This window comes from Heliangelus exortis, chromosome 22, assembly GCF_036169615.1.
Source record: "Heliangelus exortis chromosome 22, bHelExo1.hap1, whole genome shotgun sequence".
NCBI classification, from domain to species: domain Eukaryota; kingdom Metazoa; phylum Chordata; class Aves; order Apodiformes; family Trochilidae; genus Heliangelus; species Heliangelus exortis.
The window spans coordinates 2,256,989-2,273,154 of record NC_092443.1 but is presented as its reverse complement, the minus strand read 5'-3'; the positions used below and the strand labels follow the sequence as shown (position 1 = coordinate 2,273,154).

At 48.2% G+C, this 16,166-nt stretch overlaps 1 protein-coding gene across 1 annotated transcript; it reads right to left on the bottom strand.

Moving 5' to 3' along the window:
• On the bottom strand, positions 1-15,126 carry UAP1L1 (UDP-N-acetylglucosamine pyrophosphorylase 1 like 1). Its single transcript, XM_071765975.1, has 9 exons — positions 14,802-15,126; positions 10,288-10,492; positions 8,695-8,870; positions 7,731-7,903; positions 6,727-6,920; positions 5,763-5,903; positions 4,047-4,232; positions 3,209-3,275; positions 1-2,248 (listed from the first exon to the last, which is right to left on the bottom strand). The coding sequence occupies exons 1-9, from the start codon at positions 15,076-15,078 to the stop codon at positions 2,162-2,164; spliced, it is 1,506 nt and encodes a 501-aa protein (XP_071622076.1). The 5' UTR covers positions 15,079-15,126; the 3' UTR covers positions 1-2,161.
• Positions 15,127-16,166: the final 1,040 nt, after the last annotated feature.

Genomic DNA, 16,166 nt, shown 5'->3' with positions numbered 1-16,166 from the left:
CACAGTAACACTTTTATTATGGAAAAGCTTAGGTGTCCATAAGTTTCTGGAGTACTGCAATACATCCCTTTGCTTCTGGTATTTTTTTTTCATTTTGTAACACATTAAAATTATTTTGTTACGCAAAGGACAGAGCTGTTGGGTTTTTAAGTTCTCTCAAAATTCTGTGTTCCAGTTTTAAATGTGAGGAGTCACAGAAAAAACAGACAAGGCAGTCAGCACTCTTAATTCAGAGTCTCCTTGAAAACCACCTCTAAAAGCCACATCAGCAGCTCAGTGCACACCTGATTAAAGCACACAGGAACTGAAGTTTCGAAAGATCACTTTAAAAAGAGCAAAAGAAATACCCTTTCTTTATAGCCCAGTGCAGTATAAAAGAAGTCTGTGCCTGAATTGACAAGGAATATTCAGATACAAGTTTGTTCTCAGATATAAAACTTGACTCACAGAAATGAAACACAGAAATACTGGGGGAAAAAGCATTACAGAACTGAGTGTGAAGGACAAATGCTTAATTTATACAAAAGATGGGAAATGCTGACTGCACATGCAAACTGAGGTAATCAGAATTAGTAATTAGTAATTAATTGGTTTGCATGTGCAAAAGGCTCATTATTTGTGTGCATGTAAATACACTTTATACCTGAAAACCCTGCCACTGGCATTTGGATGCTTTTTTTGGGAAAACACAAAACAAAACTACATTTGTTAGTAGTGAAAATTACTAACAAACTACATTTTTTCTCAAAGTCATTTTTATACTTCCCCAAAATTCTGCACACAGCCTCGCATCAGGGATTACAGGAAGCCACATGAGTTATTTAAAAGACTTATGCTTAATAAAATAGCATCAGCAATAACATTCCAGATAAGGCATCTTCCTCACCACTTCCCTTACCTTTCTTCCCTACCACTTCCCTGGTTTAGGAATGGCTTTGGTGTGTTCAGCCCAGCTGGGGCAGTGTCCAAAGGCTGAACAGGAACAGCCATCTGTGGGTCGTGGCCATCCTGACATCCCTCAGGGCTGATTTCACATGGTACACACATTCTGGCAATGTGTCCTTAATTATCTGACACTTAAGATTAGTAACATACTCCTAAGAAGGGCATCTAAAGAATTATAAGAGTACTGGAAAACTGTGTGGCCAGAAATTGTGTTTTCCTGTGTGCACTGGTTATGCTGGGTTTAAGACTTTTTTTTTTTGGTTTGGTTAAGCATTAAACTCCACCATCATTACTGGCTCCTCTTATTGCTTTTCAGTACTTTAAGAGTCCCCTTTGAGGGATATGGTATACATTAAACAGAAAAATTAAAAGTAAAATAAATGTTTGTTACAGACAGGAAGAGCAAAGAGGTGTTATGAAAAAAATTATCATCTTTTCCTTAATTAAAAAAACCCCAGGTCATTACAGCTCTAAAAAGCAATCAAGTCTAATCTAAGTCTGCATATTTATGTTTCCTTGGAATGTCATGACAAAGCCTGAATAAACAAAATAGTCTGTTCTGCTTTGGAGACCAAACCCCTAAGTGATGCATATAAACAGCAGCATCCCTACCTACAGAAGACCCCTCTGCTTCATCTGGTCAGAGGATGCAAATACTGAACTGAATCCTTGATCAGTGCAGGATTAGGGAAAAGACAGATCTCTGGAAAGGCCCCAGTACACAAAGTCATTCCATCCTTTTATGGTGGGGTCTGAAACTGATTCTTCAGCCCTGCACACAATTTAAAACCAGAAACAAACAAAACCCCAAGCCCACCCCCACAAAGATACCTAACAAGGCACTGAAGAGATTTAATCTTCATGAATGAAAAGCTGATTTAATAGGCCCTGACTGCCTCTTTTACATATTCATATGCAAAGCAAATAAGCAATATAAAAGCTCTTTGGCACCCAGAAGGTATTAATCTTAATTCACATCCAAGTGTACAAAACAGACTGAGGTAAAAGGCACAGCCTTCCAAGTTACCAAATTGAGCTGGTGGACACATCCACGTGTGTAAACACAGCTGCTGCAAGGATTTGGTGTTGATTCAAAACTGCAAAGCAATTTTTTTTTCAATAATGAACTTCATATCTGACAATTTAGCGACATCAGTTTTTATAATGAATCTGACAGACAGATCTCTGATTTGAGAGGGAAAGTCCTTCCTCCTCTTCAAGAATTTCCTAGCACATCTGCTTTGTTTTCATCGAGCACAAAGGGAGAAAGGAAGTCTTTGTTCTTCATGTACTCCTCCAGCCCCTGGGAATGTGTTAAAACATTACTGTTAGGTTGGAAATGCTTCAGAGTGGTTACCTGCACCGTTTCTGTAAAGTCTTCATTATGTCCCCAAAGAACAAATGACTGCCCAAAATTTAAAGGTCCCACAGCAACAATTTCTCTAGTGACAGAGGTGGAAACCACTTCAGCCCCAAGGCTGAGGTTCAGGAAGGAAAAGCTCTGATGAAGCAGAGAACAAGGGATCTCAGAAACAAACTCCCTGGGGAGGGGCAGGAATGGGAAGGTGTGGCCTCAACTCACATCAGAATAATCCCAGCCAAGAAAAATCAACTTAAATTGCCTTGTTTTCATTCGGCTCTTAGGATGCATCAGGGGGGATGAGTTCATTACCTCCATGTAGTGAAGATGGAAAGTTTTATTTATTTCTTTTCCCTGCAGCACCAACAGACCCTCCTGCAGTCCTCTGTTTCTTACCTTGTTTGACTAAAAGACAGGAAAGCTTCTCTTTTTGCTACTAAATGGAAGCAGCTTTCCCAGGACCAACTATTTTCAAAGGGACCAGGCTGAGCAATCTGTTCCCAGCTGCAGTTCCTCTAAAGCCAATGCACATATCACACTTCTCACTCAGTATTTACTCACAGTGGGGGACAGGAACAAATTAGCATCCAACTGAATCCAGTGACCCCCGTGGATTTTGTAATCTGAGTATTCAGCACTTCTCATTCAGAAGATCTTAAAGGACTTGTAAGATGTAATGAAACTGCACTCTCACTGCAAATCTCATTTTACAGGTAGCTAAAACTGAGAGTGAACAGATTGCTGAAGAGTGAACCAAGAATGTAAGGCAGAACCCAGATCCTAGTTCCCTTCATCTTACCATTTCTCAGCAAGCTCAGGCTAGAGAAATCCTCTGTGTTTGGAAGGAAATCAGAGGCAAACCTGCACGCTCTTAAGAATTCCTTCACAGATAGTTATTCTCACCTCACCAAAGTAAGACACTAATGGAGAAATCTCACACACAGCTGGAGGATCTTCAGTTCCTGAGAGACTGAAGGAGAGAACACAGGATTAACCTCTTGCTTTGTCTGAAAAACAGAGCACCTTCTTTGCAAGATCATCAAGAACAGAACATCCAGAAGGGTAAGACATTTGTTACCTTCAGAGGCATCCAACACTATTTGGATACTATTACTTTATATTATTCACTTTTTTATTACTTTTACTATTCGTAAAGCACGAATACAAAAGGGAATGAGCAGGTCCCAATTATTGCCCATCAAAACAAGAACATTGCTTTTACTCAAGTAAACTGAACAGGGTTTATTAAACTATGAGTTGATGAAATAATAGTCCCATGTAGTAAAAGCAGGTTCCTGTTCAGTGTGATGCAGGAAATACCTGAACTGGTAACTGCTTTCACACCTGATCCTTCAGCCCACTTGGGAATCCTGCTGGCCTTTAGGCACTGGGGCCACCAGAATAGTGGTGAGGACTACAAATTAGAATTCCTTGAGCTGGCTGAACCCAGATTGCTGGTTAAAGGTTGTCCCTGCCTAACAGGGTCCTGCAGGAGGAATCAACTCTTAACCCCAAGGGCAGGACTCTGCCAGAAATAAAGCCCTGAGCACTGTGCACTGCTGCTCAGAGCACCCACAACCACTGATGGAGCAGCTCTGTGACAGACTTTGCTCAGAAAGGAGCAGCTGAAACAAAATCACCCTGTGATCAGACTAACACGGAGTTTTGCAGAGCACAGAAAGTGCACCAGCCAGCTGGCACGGTGTGGCAGAGAAGCTGCAGAGGTCACAGAGGTTCATACCTGAGTTTCTCTGGTATCCTGCAACCATTTGCATCCAGAAATCTGGCCCCAGACTTGAGTGCCCAGCGGTAATGCTGGGCCAGGAGGGCTTGTCGAGCAGTGGTAGGAGTGTCTCTGTCAGCTGTGTCTGCATTTTTTAGTGGTGAGAACTCTTCTTCTCTCAAAACTTCAAATGCCACAAAATTCCTACCAATAAGGGGGAGAAAATTAAAAACCAAACTAACCATCAGCTCCACTGATGCAAGAGCTTTCATGGGGAAAGGCTCACGTGTTTTTCAGAGAGCAGCAATGTATGCAGCCTGGGGCAGGCAGGATAAAGCAAGTCCAACTCTTGTCTGAAGAACAAAGAAGTACCAGGATTGTGTGATGGAAACACACAACAAGAAGCCTAGTTTCTCTTCAACAATAACATCACCCTCACAACCCTCTAGAGCTGTGCACAGGTGAGAGGAAAAGCAAGAGTTCTGCAGAGAATCCACAGAAACCTCTCAAGGCACTGATGGGCAGAAAGCTTCAGTTCAGAGTCCAGCAGGATGGGGAAGGCAGCAATGCCCAAAGCTCAGACAGTGTCCTGCTTCAAGGCTCAGAGCACTGTACCCTGCTCCAAGAAACAACCACTCTGCTTGGGAGACTGCAGGCAAGGATCAAGCAGACACCAGCTTGATGAACAAGCAATATGGGAGGATTCACAGCTGAATGTTAAGTACAGCTGTTTACCAGAAATGGGAATGCAAATTAAAAAAAAAAAAATCCCACAGCAGCATCTGTGTGTTTCTGCATTTCCTGTGTGAAGAGCAGCTGCCAAGCTGATTTTGCACTATTGTTCAAAAAGCACAAGGAATCACTGTTTGCAAATGAGTCCTTTCCAAGCCCAGAACTCAGCACTGTTTCAGTCACAGTGGTTTTGCCTTTGGTGTAATACTTTACTGAGCATTTGTCACGAAACAGAGAAGTCTACAAACCTTGGGCTCTCTGACCTAAAATACATGCTCAAAAAAAGAAAAGCACTTTCCCCAAAGATAATTCAGTTTGCCTCAGGCCTCTTTTTGCCATTTACTTAACCCAAAACCAGAATCTTTACTGCTGAATTCAGGACCTCGGAAAATAGGTGTTATAAGAACACTTGTGCTAAATCCCTAAATTATTGAAATTCCACATTCCCTAAAAACAAAGTACCCCTAGCTGCTAACACTATGTCACTTCACTCTCAGCTTGGCAAGTCAACACTGACAGTTCCCACAGCAACACTGACTTGTCCCCAGAGTGCTCAAGCAACCTCTTTAATGAGCACAAATGAGACCTGCAGAACACACACCAAAAAGAGCTGTGGTTGCCATGGAAGCCACAACCCTGAAAGACCCAATTTTTGCGAGTCTGAATACTCCAACACGGGCCTGTATTAAATGGTGGCTTTGCACTTGATTTCCATTTTTCTCCTTTCTTTTACAGGTTGGTGCAGCCAACACATCCCAGGTGAAATGAACAGTTAGTTCTGGGAGCATGATCAGAGGAAGCCTGGCAGCTGCCAAGCATCCTGTGATCACACCTTGCAGAACCTGCAGCATTTTTGTTGTGTTGGAGCTTGGTGTAGATCCAACAGCCTTTCCACCAAGCCACCCACGAGCCACACGCTCCCTGGCAAGCTCTGTTACAACTTAGAGTCATTCAAACATTCAGAAGGGGTGGAAAAAAAATAAAGTCATGTCTGCCACTAACTTAGAGAACTGGAACACATCAAACACAAACTTCTCCAGCTTTATCCCGTTTGGTTTTAGCGGTTTTACCAGATTTCCCTCCTCGTCGATGTAGGGCACCTTTTTTATGGCTACGTGATGCCTCAGCTGCGGCTCGTATTTCCTGCAAAAGGAGAAGAAAAGTTGGTTTAGTTCATGCTCACTTAGAAAAAAAGTGCTACACTTCTGGGAAGCAGATGGTTTATTACTGCTGGATGTCCCCTCTCAACTACTGTGGGTGTTGCTCTCTCCAAAGTGATCCAAGTCACATCCACAACTTGGATCCAACTTGGATCCATCTTGACCCAAGTCACATCCAAGAAATATTTCAGTGAGCAGAGCAGTGGCACTCCCTGCACCAGTGGGACATGACATGGCAAATAAGGAGAGGGAGGACGTAGTGGCCTGCTGAAATTGCAGGCAGAGTTAAAGATGACACAAATCTGACCAGGAAGGCGATGGAGCACAGCAGATCCCTCACACCAGAGTAGGTCAAGCCTTTCAGGAGGTCGTGTGGCTGCTCCATGACTGCCCAGCATCACATCCCCACCTCCAACACCGAGGTGCAGAGCCCTTCTCCAGCTTCACCCTCTCCTCCAGCCTCTGTTGTACCAAGAGATGCCATGGGTGACATCCCTGTTTACAACCCTTGTGGAGCTGCATCCCTGACCACATCCTTGAGCACACTGCAGCCACCAGCAAGGCCAGGCACTGGTGTAACTCAGTCAATTTAGCTACACCAAAGCACGAGACCTTTTCAATGGGTTTGGTCAGAAAGGTGCCCTGAGCTGTCAGAAAGGGACAACACTGTTTTGAATTATTTGGAGGAGAGAGGAGGTGAAGAGCAGAGCAGGAGATACCCATAAATGACTCTACAGAATATGAAACCAAAACACCCACTCTTGGGAGGCATTTCTGGGCTGTCTGGCAGGTCTACTGGGACTTACTGGGCCACCATCTCCAGGAACTCAACAGTGAAGAAATGGTTGCAGATATTGCCAGTGCTGTACAGGAGTCCCCCCTCGGGGCTTTGCTGCTGAGCTGTCTCCAGGCTGATCTCACTGTACTCCACCACCTGGTAGAGGCCATCCACACAGCACACCACCCCAACTGGCTCCGTGGGATAGGACTTCTCCACCACCTGCAGCCACAGGACAAAGGGCTATGACTAGGAGGAAGGAAAACCCAGCACTGTTCATATTTCCAGGCACAAACCACCCTACAGGACCACCCTACATGGATCCCCCAGCACCTCGGGAGCACAGGCAGGGAAGTGCCAACTGCACGGAGTAGCCTAGAGGCACATTTTGCCCAACAAGTGGGTCCAAAACCCAGTACTCAACCACTTAATTGCACAGTTGCTCAAAAGACAAACCAGTTAAAAGAAATCAGCATACTGTGGGGCACTTCTCTTATCAAGGGACGTAGCAGTAAATGGAAAATGTTTGGAGATATTAACCTTCAGCTCCCTGTTTGCATGAACAGTGTTACTGATGAAATCACAAATGCCTCCTCAGGCACCTGCTACTTCAGGGTGACAAATCCAGGCTGCTTTGTCTGTCCCCATCTCCCATAGTGGAGGATAAGGAATGCCTCCATTAGACTTACAGGTGCTATTATCAAACACAACCCATCCCAATCCAGCTTCTAGCCAGCCCACGTGTCTCTGTAGAAAGGGCAAAGCAGAAAGGGGAAGCAGTTCCAGTCCATGGCTTCCTGTGCTGTTACAGTCCCTGCACAAAGTTTATTTTCCACAGGACTTTGGGAAGAGGGGAGAGCATCCATAGGCAGGGATCCCAAGTGCAAAGCAGGAAGAAACAATTCCTCTAAACCTCCTCAGAGTAAGCTCTGAACACCCCGCTTCACCTAAGCTCACCCAGCCAGCAGCTCCCAAGTGCAGCCAGACCTTAAATCCCAGTGAGAAAATGGCCCAGCCTTAGCACTGCCTCACCTTTGCACCACAATCTGCCCCTCTGGAAACACAGAAACCTATGAAGACTGGATCTGCCATTTTCACAAGGATATTATCCACACAGTATACATGGACATACTGGATTCCACGCCGCTTCATGTCATCCAAGATCTCATTATCCACCAGAGCTCGGTATAAACCACCATTGCCATCTACACCCAAGAGAAAGAGAAAGCCCTGGTTAATTAGGTACCCCGAAGGGTTTTGACAACACCCCAGAGGGTGGAAAAAGCCTGTTACATTTCTTCTCTTCCAGTGCAGAGCAAAAGCATATTTAAAACTCAGCCTGGAGAAAAAGACTAAAATAAACCTTACTCTGTTCACATCCCCACCACAACTTCCCAACACCATTTTTAAGACCTGAACTGCAACTGCACAAAAGACACCTGCTCGTTTGTTCACCACAAATCACCTTTTCACAGTTTTTGACACCCCTGGCAGTGCACAAAACCCACCCTGCAGCCACAAAAATGCCTCACTGCAGCATGGCACTGACCAAACTGCCCTCACTGAGTCTCTTACTGTACCCAGGCTAGGAGAAGAACTTTATTAGGTGAGACACTGCAATCATTGGGTAGAGAGTTAATCTTCTTGATGCTTTTTTATCCATTTCAGCTGATGCCTTGACCTAGAGCCTTGCTTCTGACAGTAAGGCAGCATCCCAGGGACTTTGAGCACATCCTTGCCAAGGCCTTCCTGACCTCCAGCTCCACCCTCCTTACTCTGTCAGTACTCCCAGGATTTGCTAAAAAGCATCCACTGTGTCCCAATCTCCAGCAAGAACTAAACAGGGATTTCTACTCTCTTGATTACCACCCCTCACTGATCAGAAGCATTAACACTGACCTCCAGACACTGCTCCATGTGCCAAGGCTGGCTGATGGCTGGTGGTAATTACCAACACGTATTAATTACATTACTGTGAGAGTGAACAGCAGAGTACCTGGTGCCATAGCAATTTTCCCTCTCTCCTCCAAGATGGCCTTCCCATCAAAGGTGACAGCAGGCAGCATCCTCTGTTCAAACATGACCACGTTGGATCTGTCCAGGTTGAAGTAGTCGTGTTGTACAAAGAACTCTTCTGTGGGCCCCAGGGTGAACTCACTTGTCATGATGTACCTGGGTAGGAATGGGTGCTGAGCAGCAAGCAAGGGAAGCAAATGACAAAACTACACATGGAATATAAAAGGGAGGAAAATCAAGTGTGTTAAATAAGACACTATAGAATCCTGCACTGTGCCATCAAGCAGGAGAGTTCCCTTCCAGAACTCATCCAACAGGAAGGAGGCACAGGGTCTTGTGTATGACCACTCAGCTCAGGACACAAATGTCCTGAATGTGAGCAACATCTGGACATCTGGAGGAGCTGGAAAACAAGGAAAAGGACAATACAGTGGCCTCCTTCACCCTAGATGCAAACTGATGCTAAGTGTCCAAAGAAGCACTGAACAACACAAGGTGCTGGGAATGAGCTGTGACTCCCAGCAGCCCAGTCTGCCAGTGGCAGACTCAGCATTTTCCTATGTTAGCTGCACTTGGTTTTCTTTTAAGATTCTCTACTTCCTCCTCTCCTTTTCAGCCCTCCCCCCCTTTCTGTTGTCTGTCCCTCCACTACCTTCTTCAACAGTGGCTAAAAACCATCTTCATGCTATCCTGTAAACATTATCAGCAGATGTTGCACCCTGCAAACAAACCATCCTGGCTTTCAGCAGCACCAGGGATGGTACATTTGCAATTCAGGTAATATACCATGGTTTCAGAAAGAAAAACATGGCAAAAAGCCCACATTTGATCTCTAATCTGTAAAATGATGTGCTACCCTGAAGGCCTCAGACAAGACCCTGGCTCAGCCCAGAGAGTGATTTCATAAAGGTCTCTGTAGGGAAAACTTAACAGAAAACTCCCAGAAGCATTCTGCAGTGCCTGCCTCTCTCTCACCCACTCCATTAAATGGGAAACTGATATTTTGAACCTCACACAGAGCCAGTCTCTTTTCAAGCCTGGAGGTTTTGAAAACCAGAAGCAGCCAGGAGAGACAGCAGCCAGCTGTAAACAACCACAGCAGGAGATGGCCTGAAAATGGAGCATGACAAGCATTTCCCACCGTGAGGGAAAGGTTTTTTGCTGCAGCAGAAACTGCAGATGAGAGGAGGAAAAAGATCTGAGAAGGTGAGCTCTAAGCCATTCCTCCCTCCATTTAGGAACCCAAGGAAGAACAGCACAGATGAAATCTCTTGCAAAACATCTGAAACAGGCACCGAAAAGTGCTGTTTATAGTGCTGTGAGATGCTCTACTTGAAAAGACAGCGTGGTGCAGCTTTGGGGGCACTGCTCAGTCCCTCAGCTCTGCAATCTGCCTCTTCCCAACCCTGCACACCCTCCTCCAGCTGCCACTGCAAATCCTGCTGGCAAAAGGCTCTTCCTTCCCTGACGTGTGCCTGTCCAGCACCCAAAAAAGTGCCTCTAGAAGACATTGCAGGCAAGACTGCCACGCCAAGAGCCTTGCACACTAGGTGTAGGGATCCAGGTCACCTACCAGGGGATGGTGCACCTGCAGAGGTGTCTCTGGCCAGCCAGCTGCTCCACTTTGCGGATTCTTTCTGCCTGGAGCTGATACAAGGTCTTGCCACTGGGCAGCCCCACGTTGTACATGCCCTTGGGGTAGCTCACTCCCAGGCGAGTTCCTTGTCCTCCAGCCAGGAGCAGCACTGCCACCTTGTTCTGTGAGATCTGGTACAAGCCTAAAGATGAGAAAGAAGCCCAAGGGAACGTAAGAATCACACCAGCATTCAACACCCCCCTGCTTGTCTCCTGAGCCTTTCTGTAGGGCTCAGGCAATAGGCAGAAGCTGCCACTTCAGTGCCCACTGATGGTAGTTGAGAGAGAGATGATGCTTCAAGCAATGCTAAAACATTAATTTCACCTCTCTGACACAGCAGTTTCCTGACCTACAGCAGTGGCTGATGTAACTGGAAAGCCATGAGCTGCAGCTTAGGAGGTTCAACATGGACATCAGGGTGAGTATGGGGCATCTCCTTGAGGTTTTCAGTGCTTACTTTGATAAAGCCATAGCTGATTGACTGGGAATGGTCCTGGAGACCTCCAGACATCCCTTGTGACCAGCATTTCCACATCCCAAAGAAGCTCAAGTCTCATTGTCTTCAGTACAGAAGGGGCACTTCTGGAATAGGCTTAGTCCCCAACCTGTACTTGTGTTTTGTTTCTGTTCAGCTGCACCAGTGACACAGCCAAACCTGCAAAAGCCACAACTCCCACAGCCTACCCAAAACCAGTATAATTTCTCCCAATAAACCAGGAAAGTCCAGAACTTGGGAAAGCATCAGACCACACAATAAACACTCAGGTCCTTCACAGTCCTTGTTCTCTGCCTTCTCTCAAGCCAGCATCACAGCAACAACTGACAAAGCATTTACTGTGTATGGCTGAGCCAGATCCCAGACTCTGAGGAGAAGGCAAATACCCAACTTCAACCACACCATATATTCCTGACTTGCACTGAAAGGCACAGGGACCAAAGATACAGAATTAAAATTAAAACACTATTGTTAAACTGTCTGCTTAAATGAGCAGTAGAGGGAAAATACCAACTGCTGCTCTAACAACCTGGCTTAGTTTTAATTGTTCAAAAATCGAGCTTTTAGCAATAAAACCTGATGTAAGTCAACCATGACATTGCAGTAATACTATTAACCACCCCGTGCATAAAAGTATCAGGCCCACCACAGCAACAACACTGTGTTTCTACCCAGACATACCCTGAAAAAGCAGGCACCCCAAGGGAAGCCCATTCCCATGACTTAGATTTCATTAATAAACCATACACAGGCTGTAAAAGCATCTGTGCTTGGTTGATACCATCATCCCTAAGGCTATCCAGAAAATGTGATTGTTTCATTTGTGTCTAAGATCTAAAAGCAAATCTAACCAGCCTAAGTTACATTGCATCAGAGACAGAAGCAATTATATATAAATATATATTTTAACTATTTATAAATACCTCGGGTGTTCCCAAAACTAAGTTCTGAGTGGCCTAGTTCTTTTAACCAGTATGTTTCATCATGAAAAGGAGTAAGGGGGCAGAAGGCATGATTTCATGATTTCAGCTGTTCAGTCTTTTTTGCAGTGGACACAGTGCAGGCAGGAGCTGCTGGGGACTTGGGCACCCGTGGGAAGAGCATGGGCCAGCTCAGCTCTCACCCAGCTCAACACCACCAGCAGCTCACTGGAAATGAGCTTTTCAGAACCTGCATCCTACCAGAACCTTTTGGACCCACAATCTATGCAAAGCCTGTGCTGGAATGTACAGTGTGGGGACCCAGGGGATGAGGCCACATCCGCAGGGACACGCAGCATGAATGAATGGTTCAGAGGCACAAAGCTTCTCTCCTGATCAACCTCCTCCGGGAAATAAAACTGAGGGCTCATTACCACCTCCAGCATTCACCTGGCTCCTAAAAAACAACCCAAGGGCAAGAGAAGCGCCGCATCCCCCTCTCCTGGTAGCAGGTCAGAAACGCTGCGTGCCCGCAGGGCTCGTGTTGCTCGGGGACACGGATTTCAGAGCCAAGTGAGCTGTGTTCCAGAACCACTGAACTCTCTGGACTCCTGCAAGCACTGATGGCAGTGTGTGTGAGGCCAGGCCAACCCACACCATTTGCCTTCCATTCCCTGCTAGAGATGGCAGCACAAGGCAGGTACATCTGCTCCTCACTGGCCAGGCAGGGCAGAGGAGGAAGGACCCAATTTGGTTAAAACCATTCATTTAACTGCACGGCCCTGACCCAGACCCGTTCAGTGGTTCCCATCCTCCTCACAACACCTGCAAGAGGCAGTGACCACCACCCGAGCTGGTCCCCTGCCAAATGCCACATCTGGGCTCACTGTGGTACCAGTTGGTCACTGTCAACCTCCTCTACCAGGCTGGAGATGTGAGCAGAGCTGGTGAAACCCTGGCTGGACCAAGCACACGTGGCCCCTGGGTCACCAGAGCTTCCTTCTTCTCCCTCCATCACCACTCAGCTCTGTCAGCAGAGTCTGACACAGCAGAAAAGCCCTTCTGCCCTGTGACCCTGCCACTTCTATCTTTGCTTTTGTTTGGAAATTTTTACTCCCCTGCCCACAGGGAGGGAGTAAAACCTCTTTGGCAGCAGGTTTGGGTCAAGGCTGTGCAGACACGACAATCCAGGCAAGTGTCTCTCTGACCACAGCTGTTTTTTTCTGGCTTCCTTTTCTTCGTCATGATTATTTTTTCACAGTGCTGTTTTTTTATAAAGAAGGGAGACATATCCAAACTTGTGAAATTAAATGGATCAGAGCATACACCAAGAAAAAACGCATGATGTCCATGTGAGATGTGCTGTGAAGACAGTGTGGAATAATTGCTAGAATTGACCCATCCTGCATTTGTCCTCTTTAAGTAAAGGTACAGAGTTTGGAGATGGTGGAATGTGGCCAGTGTACCATGACTACCATAGATACAGCCCTGTCACAGGTACTCAGTGTGCTAACTCCAAGAAAAACTGCATGGCAGGTGGAGTGGAGACCTCTGGGACCAGTCAACAGGCTTTGCCTCTCTCCTCCCCTGCTGGGTAAGACTTGAACACCAGTGTATCCCATTACCTTTACCTCTGTAGAGTCTCTTTTACACTATTAATTTCTACATCTGTGGTTTCTGGACAGGTTCCTACCCCCCCCCTACAGAAAATCTCTATAGAGCACTCACAGCCCAATTATTTTGCACATGCTTCTTTTTGCAGACCTATCACAGGCAACCCAAAAGAACTTGTACACTGTTGCTTTAATAAATCACACTATTCATTAATCTTGGTGTAAGAAAACTCATTTAGTGTGACCAAATTCCAGCACGTGTCCGTGGTAGTTTCTTTACCAGTGTGATATCAGTACTGTATCTGCAGCCTTGTGTTCTGGCCTACTAAAGGTGAATTGGCTGTAAGTCAGGACTAAGCCCAGCTGCCCCCAGCTCCTCTAATATCTGAGGGTCAGCTGGGTTGCCAGAGGGCTTATTTTCTGCCAAATTTCTTTACTCACTTCAACGCAACAGAGGAGCACAGCCCCGGGTACCCAGCCACCACCTTCCCCATCACCCCCACTCTTTATACATCCACAGGATAACCAGGGGAAGCCACCATCCTGCAAAAGACACCTATGCTGGGCTTTTCTGGGCTTCCTCTACACAACCCGTCTGTTCCCAGATCCCACCTCCTCCTATGCCACACAGGGCACAGCCTGCACGGGGCTCCAGGACAGCCCCACGCCAGCCCAAAACCGGCTCTGGGAGCTCACCCGATGCAGGACTCAACTTCAGCAGCGATGCAAACCCTCTGCTGTCACCCCCCCAGGGAATTCACCTGCACCTGCGAGGAACAGCGTGACCCCGGCGTTACCCCGTGTCCTGCCGACCACACGCTGCCCATCCTCAGCCACTCTATTTAACAGCTGTGTGTGAAAATTCAATGTTTCAGCCCCAGAATGCCTCCATAGCCCCTGCCGGGCACCAGGCACCTGGCTGGCTGTGTTCAGCGACCGGCAGCACAGCCATAACCCCGGATCTCTCCCCACTCACCCTCAGCTTCCCCGGCCTGATCCCAAACCCCTCCAAAATGTGGGGACACTGCATAGTCTGCCGGACCCCAGGGGCCCCGCCGCAGGACCCGCTCCCTGCCCCCGGAGAGCCCCCGGAGAGCCCCCGGGCTCAGCCCCGACTCCCGCTGCGGGAGCTGCGGAGCGTTCGGAGGAGCCTCCCCATCATCCCGCACCTCGCACCGGGGCAGGGGCCAAGGCCCGGACCCATCTCGCCCGCGCTCTGCCGGCTTTAAGTCATCCCCGGATGGTTCTTAGGGGAAGCTTCGGTATTTTTAGCACCGAGCGGCGGCAGGGCCGCGCCGGAGAACCCCGCTGGCTCCGAGACCGGCGTCCCCCGCCCCGGCTCTCGGGAGGGAGAGCCCGGAGGGGCCTCACGGCGGGCCGAGCCTCCCAGCCCCCCCGCCCCAGCCCCCGCTTCCCACTCACCTTCCGCCTCCCAACGCTCCAGCGCGGCCGGGTCGCTTCGGCGGGCGCTGCCCAGCAGCCGGGCGGGGAGCGGCTCCATCCGCCCGTCCAGGCGCTCCGGCGGCTCCCGCTCCCGGGCCCCGGCGGCCGCCGCCAGCCGGCAGTGCTCGCCCAAACCCGGCGTCAGCGCCGCCAGCAGCTCCCCGCGCTCCGCCGGGCCCAGCTCGGGCCAGAAATGCAGGAGGTGGCTCTGCCCGCACCGAGCCAGCCGCTCCCGCACCTCCTCAGGAGGCCCCATGGCCCCGACAACGAACTCTGCCCGACGGCGGCAGCGGGAGGGGCGGGGACGACCGAGCGGAACGGGACTGGGAAAGGCGGGGCCGTGAGGGAAAGGCGTTGATGTTAGATACTTGGGCTTGGGTACATCTTCAACACTGATTCCCACAGCGTTGTGCAGGAGAAACTCTGTGTCCGTGGCTTGGACCCATGTACACTGCAGAGGGTGAAACGCTGATGGCCCCCCGAGAGCTGTGGTGAGAGGGGATAAACCCAGGTGGGGGGCAGTGAGAGCCCAGTGAGGCAGAAGGAGATGGGAGGACAGAGAGCTGCTCAGACACAGCCACCTCTCTGCTTGGGACCGGAGCTGGGGGAGCTGGACCCCATCGAGGTGTGATGGTCGGGTCAGGAAGAATCCATTACAGATTTCAAAGCTTCTGTTTCACTCTCTGTTCCCTGTTTCACGTGACTCAACACAGCTCCTGCTGGGGCAGAGGCTTGGGTTTCAAAAACTCTCTCTGCCTGTTCATACCCTCACTGCCTCTTCCTGCTGGGGCTGCATTCCCAGCCTGCCCTGTGTGTGAGTGGGTGCAGGTCCTTCCACACATGGTGCCTGAATAACTGTCAGCCCTGTTCACCAGGAAAGGCTCTGCCAGATCCAGATGATAAATAAATCCAGCCCTGCCCTTTTCTGCAGAACTTGTGCAGGAACCTCAAGATGTAGCCATGGGATCTCATAGCTATGGGATCTCATAGCAGTGGGATCTCAAAGCCATGGATGGGTTCCCGGCTCTCAGAAAAGAGCCCCAGTGAATTCAGCTGTGGCTGGTGAATGTGCTCCCACCCCTCAAATCCAGCCATCTGCCAGAACAGGTTGGTCCTGTTGCACAGAATTCCATGGCCTGGTTCTACAACCCCATGGCACCCGTGGGGGTAGAGCTTTTCTTCTGCAAAGCAATAAAACCAGTGGCAGGTTGGAGCAGATATTTTCAGCAGGACAAACTGAGAAAGCAGGAAGGAGGTAACACTTAGGCCAAATAAAACACGAACATGCAGGTGGAACAGGAAATTCAGCATTAAAAAAGCTCCAGCACCCTGAAATCAGACAGA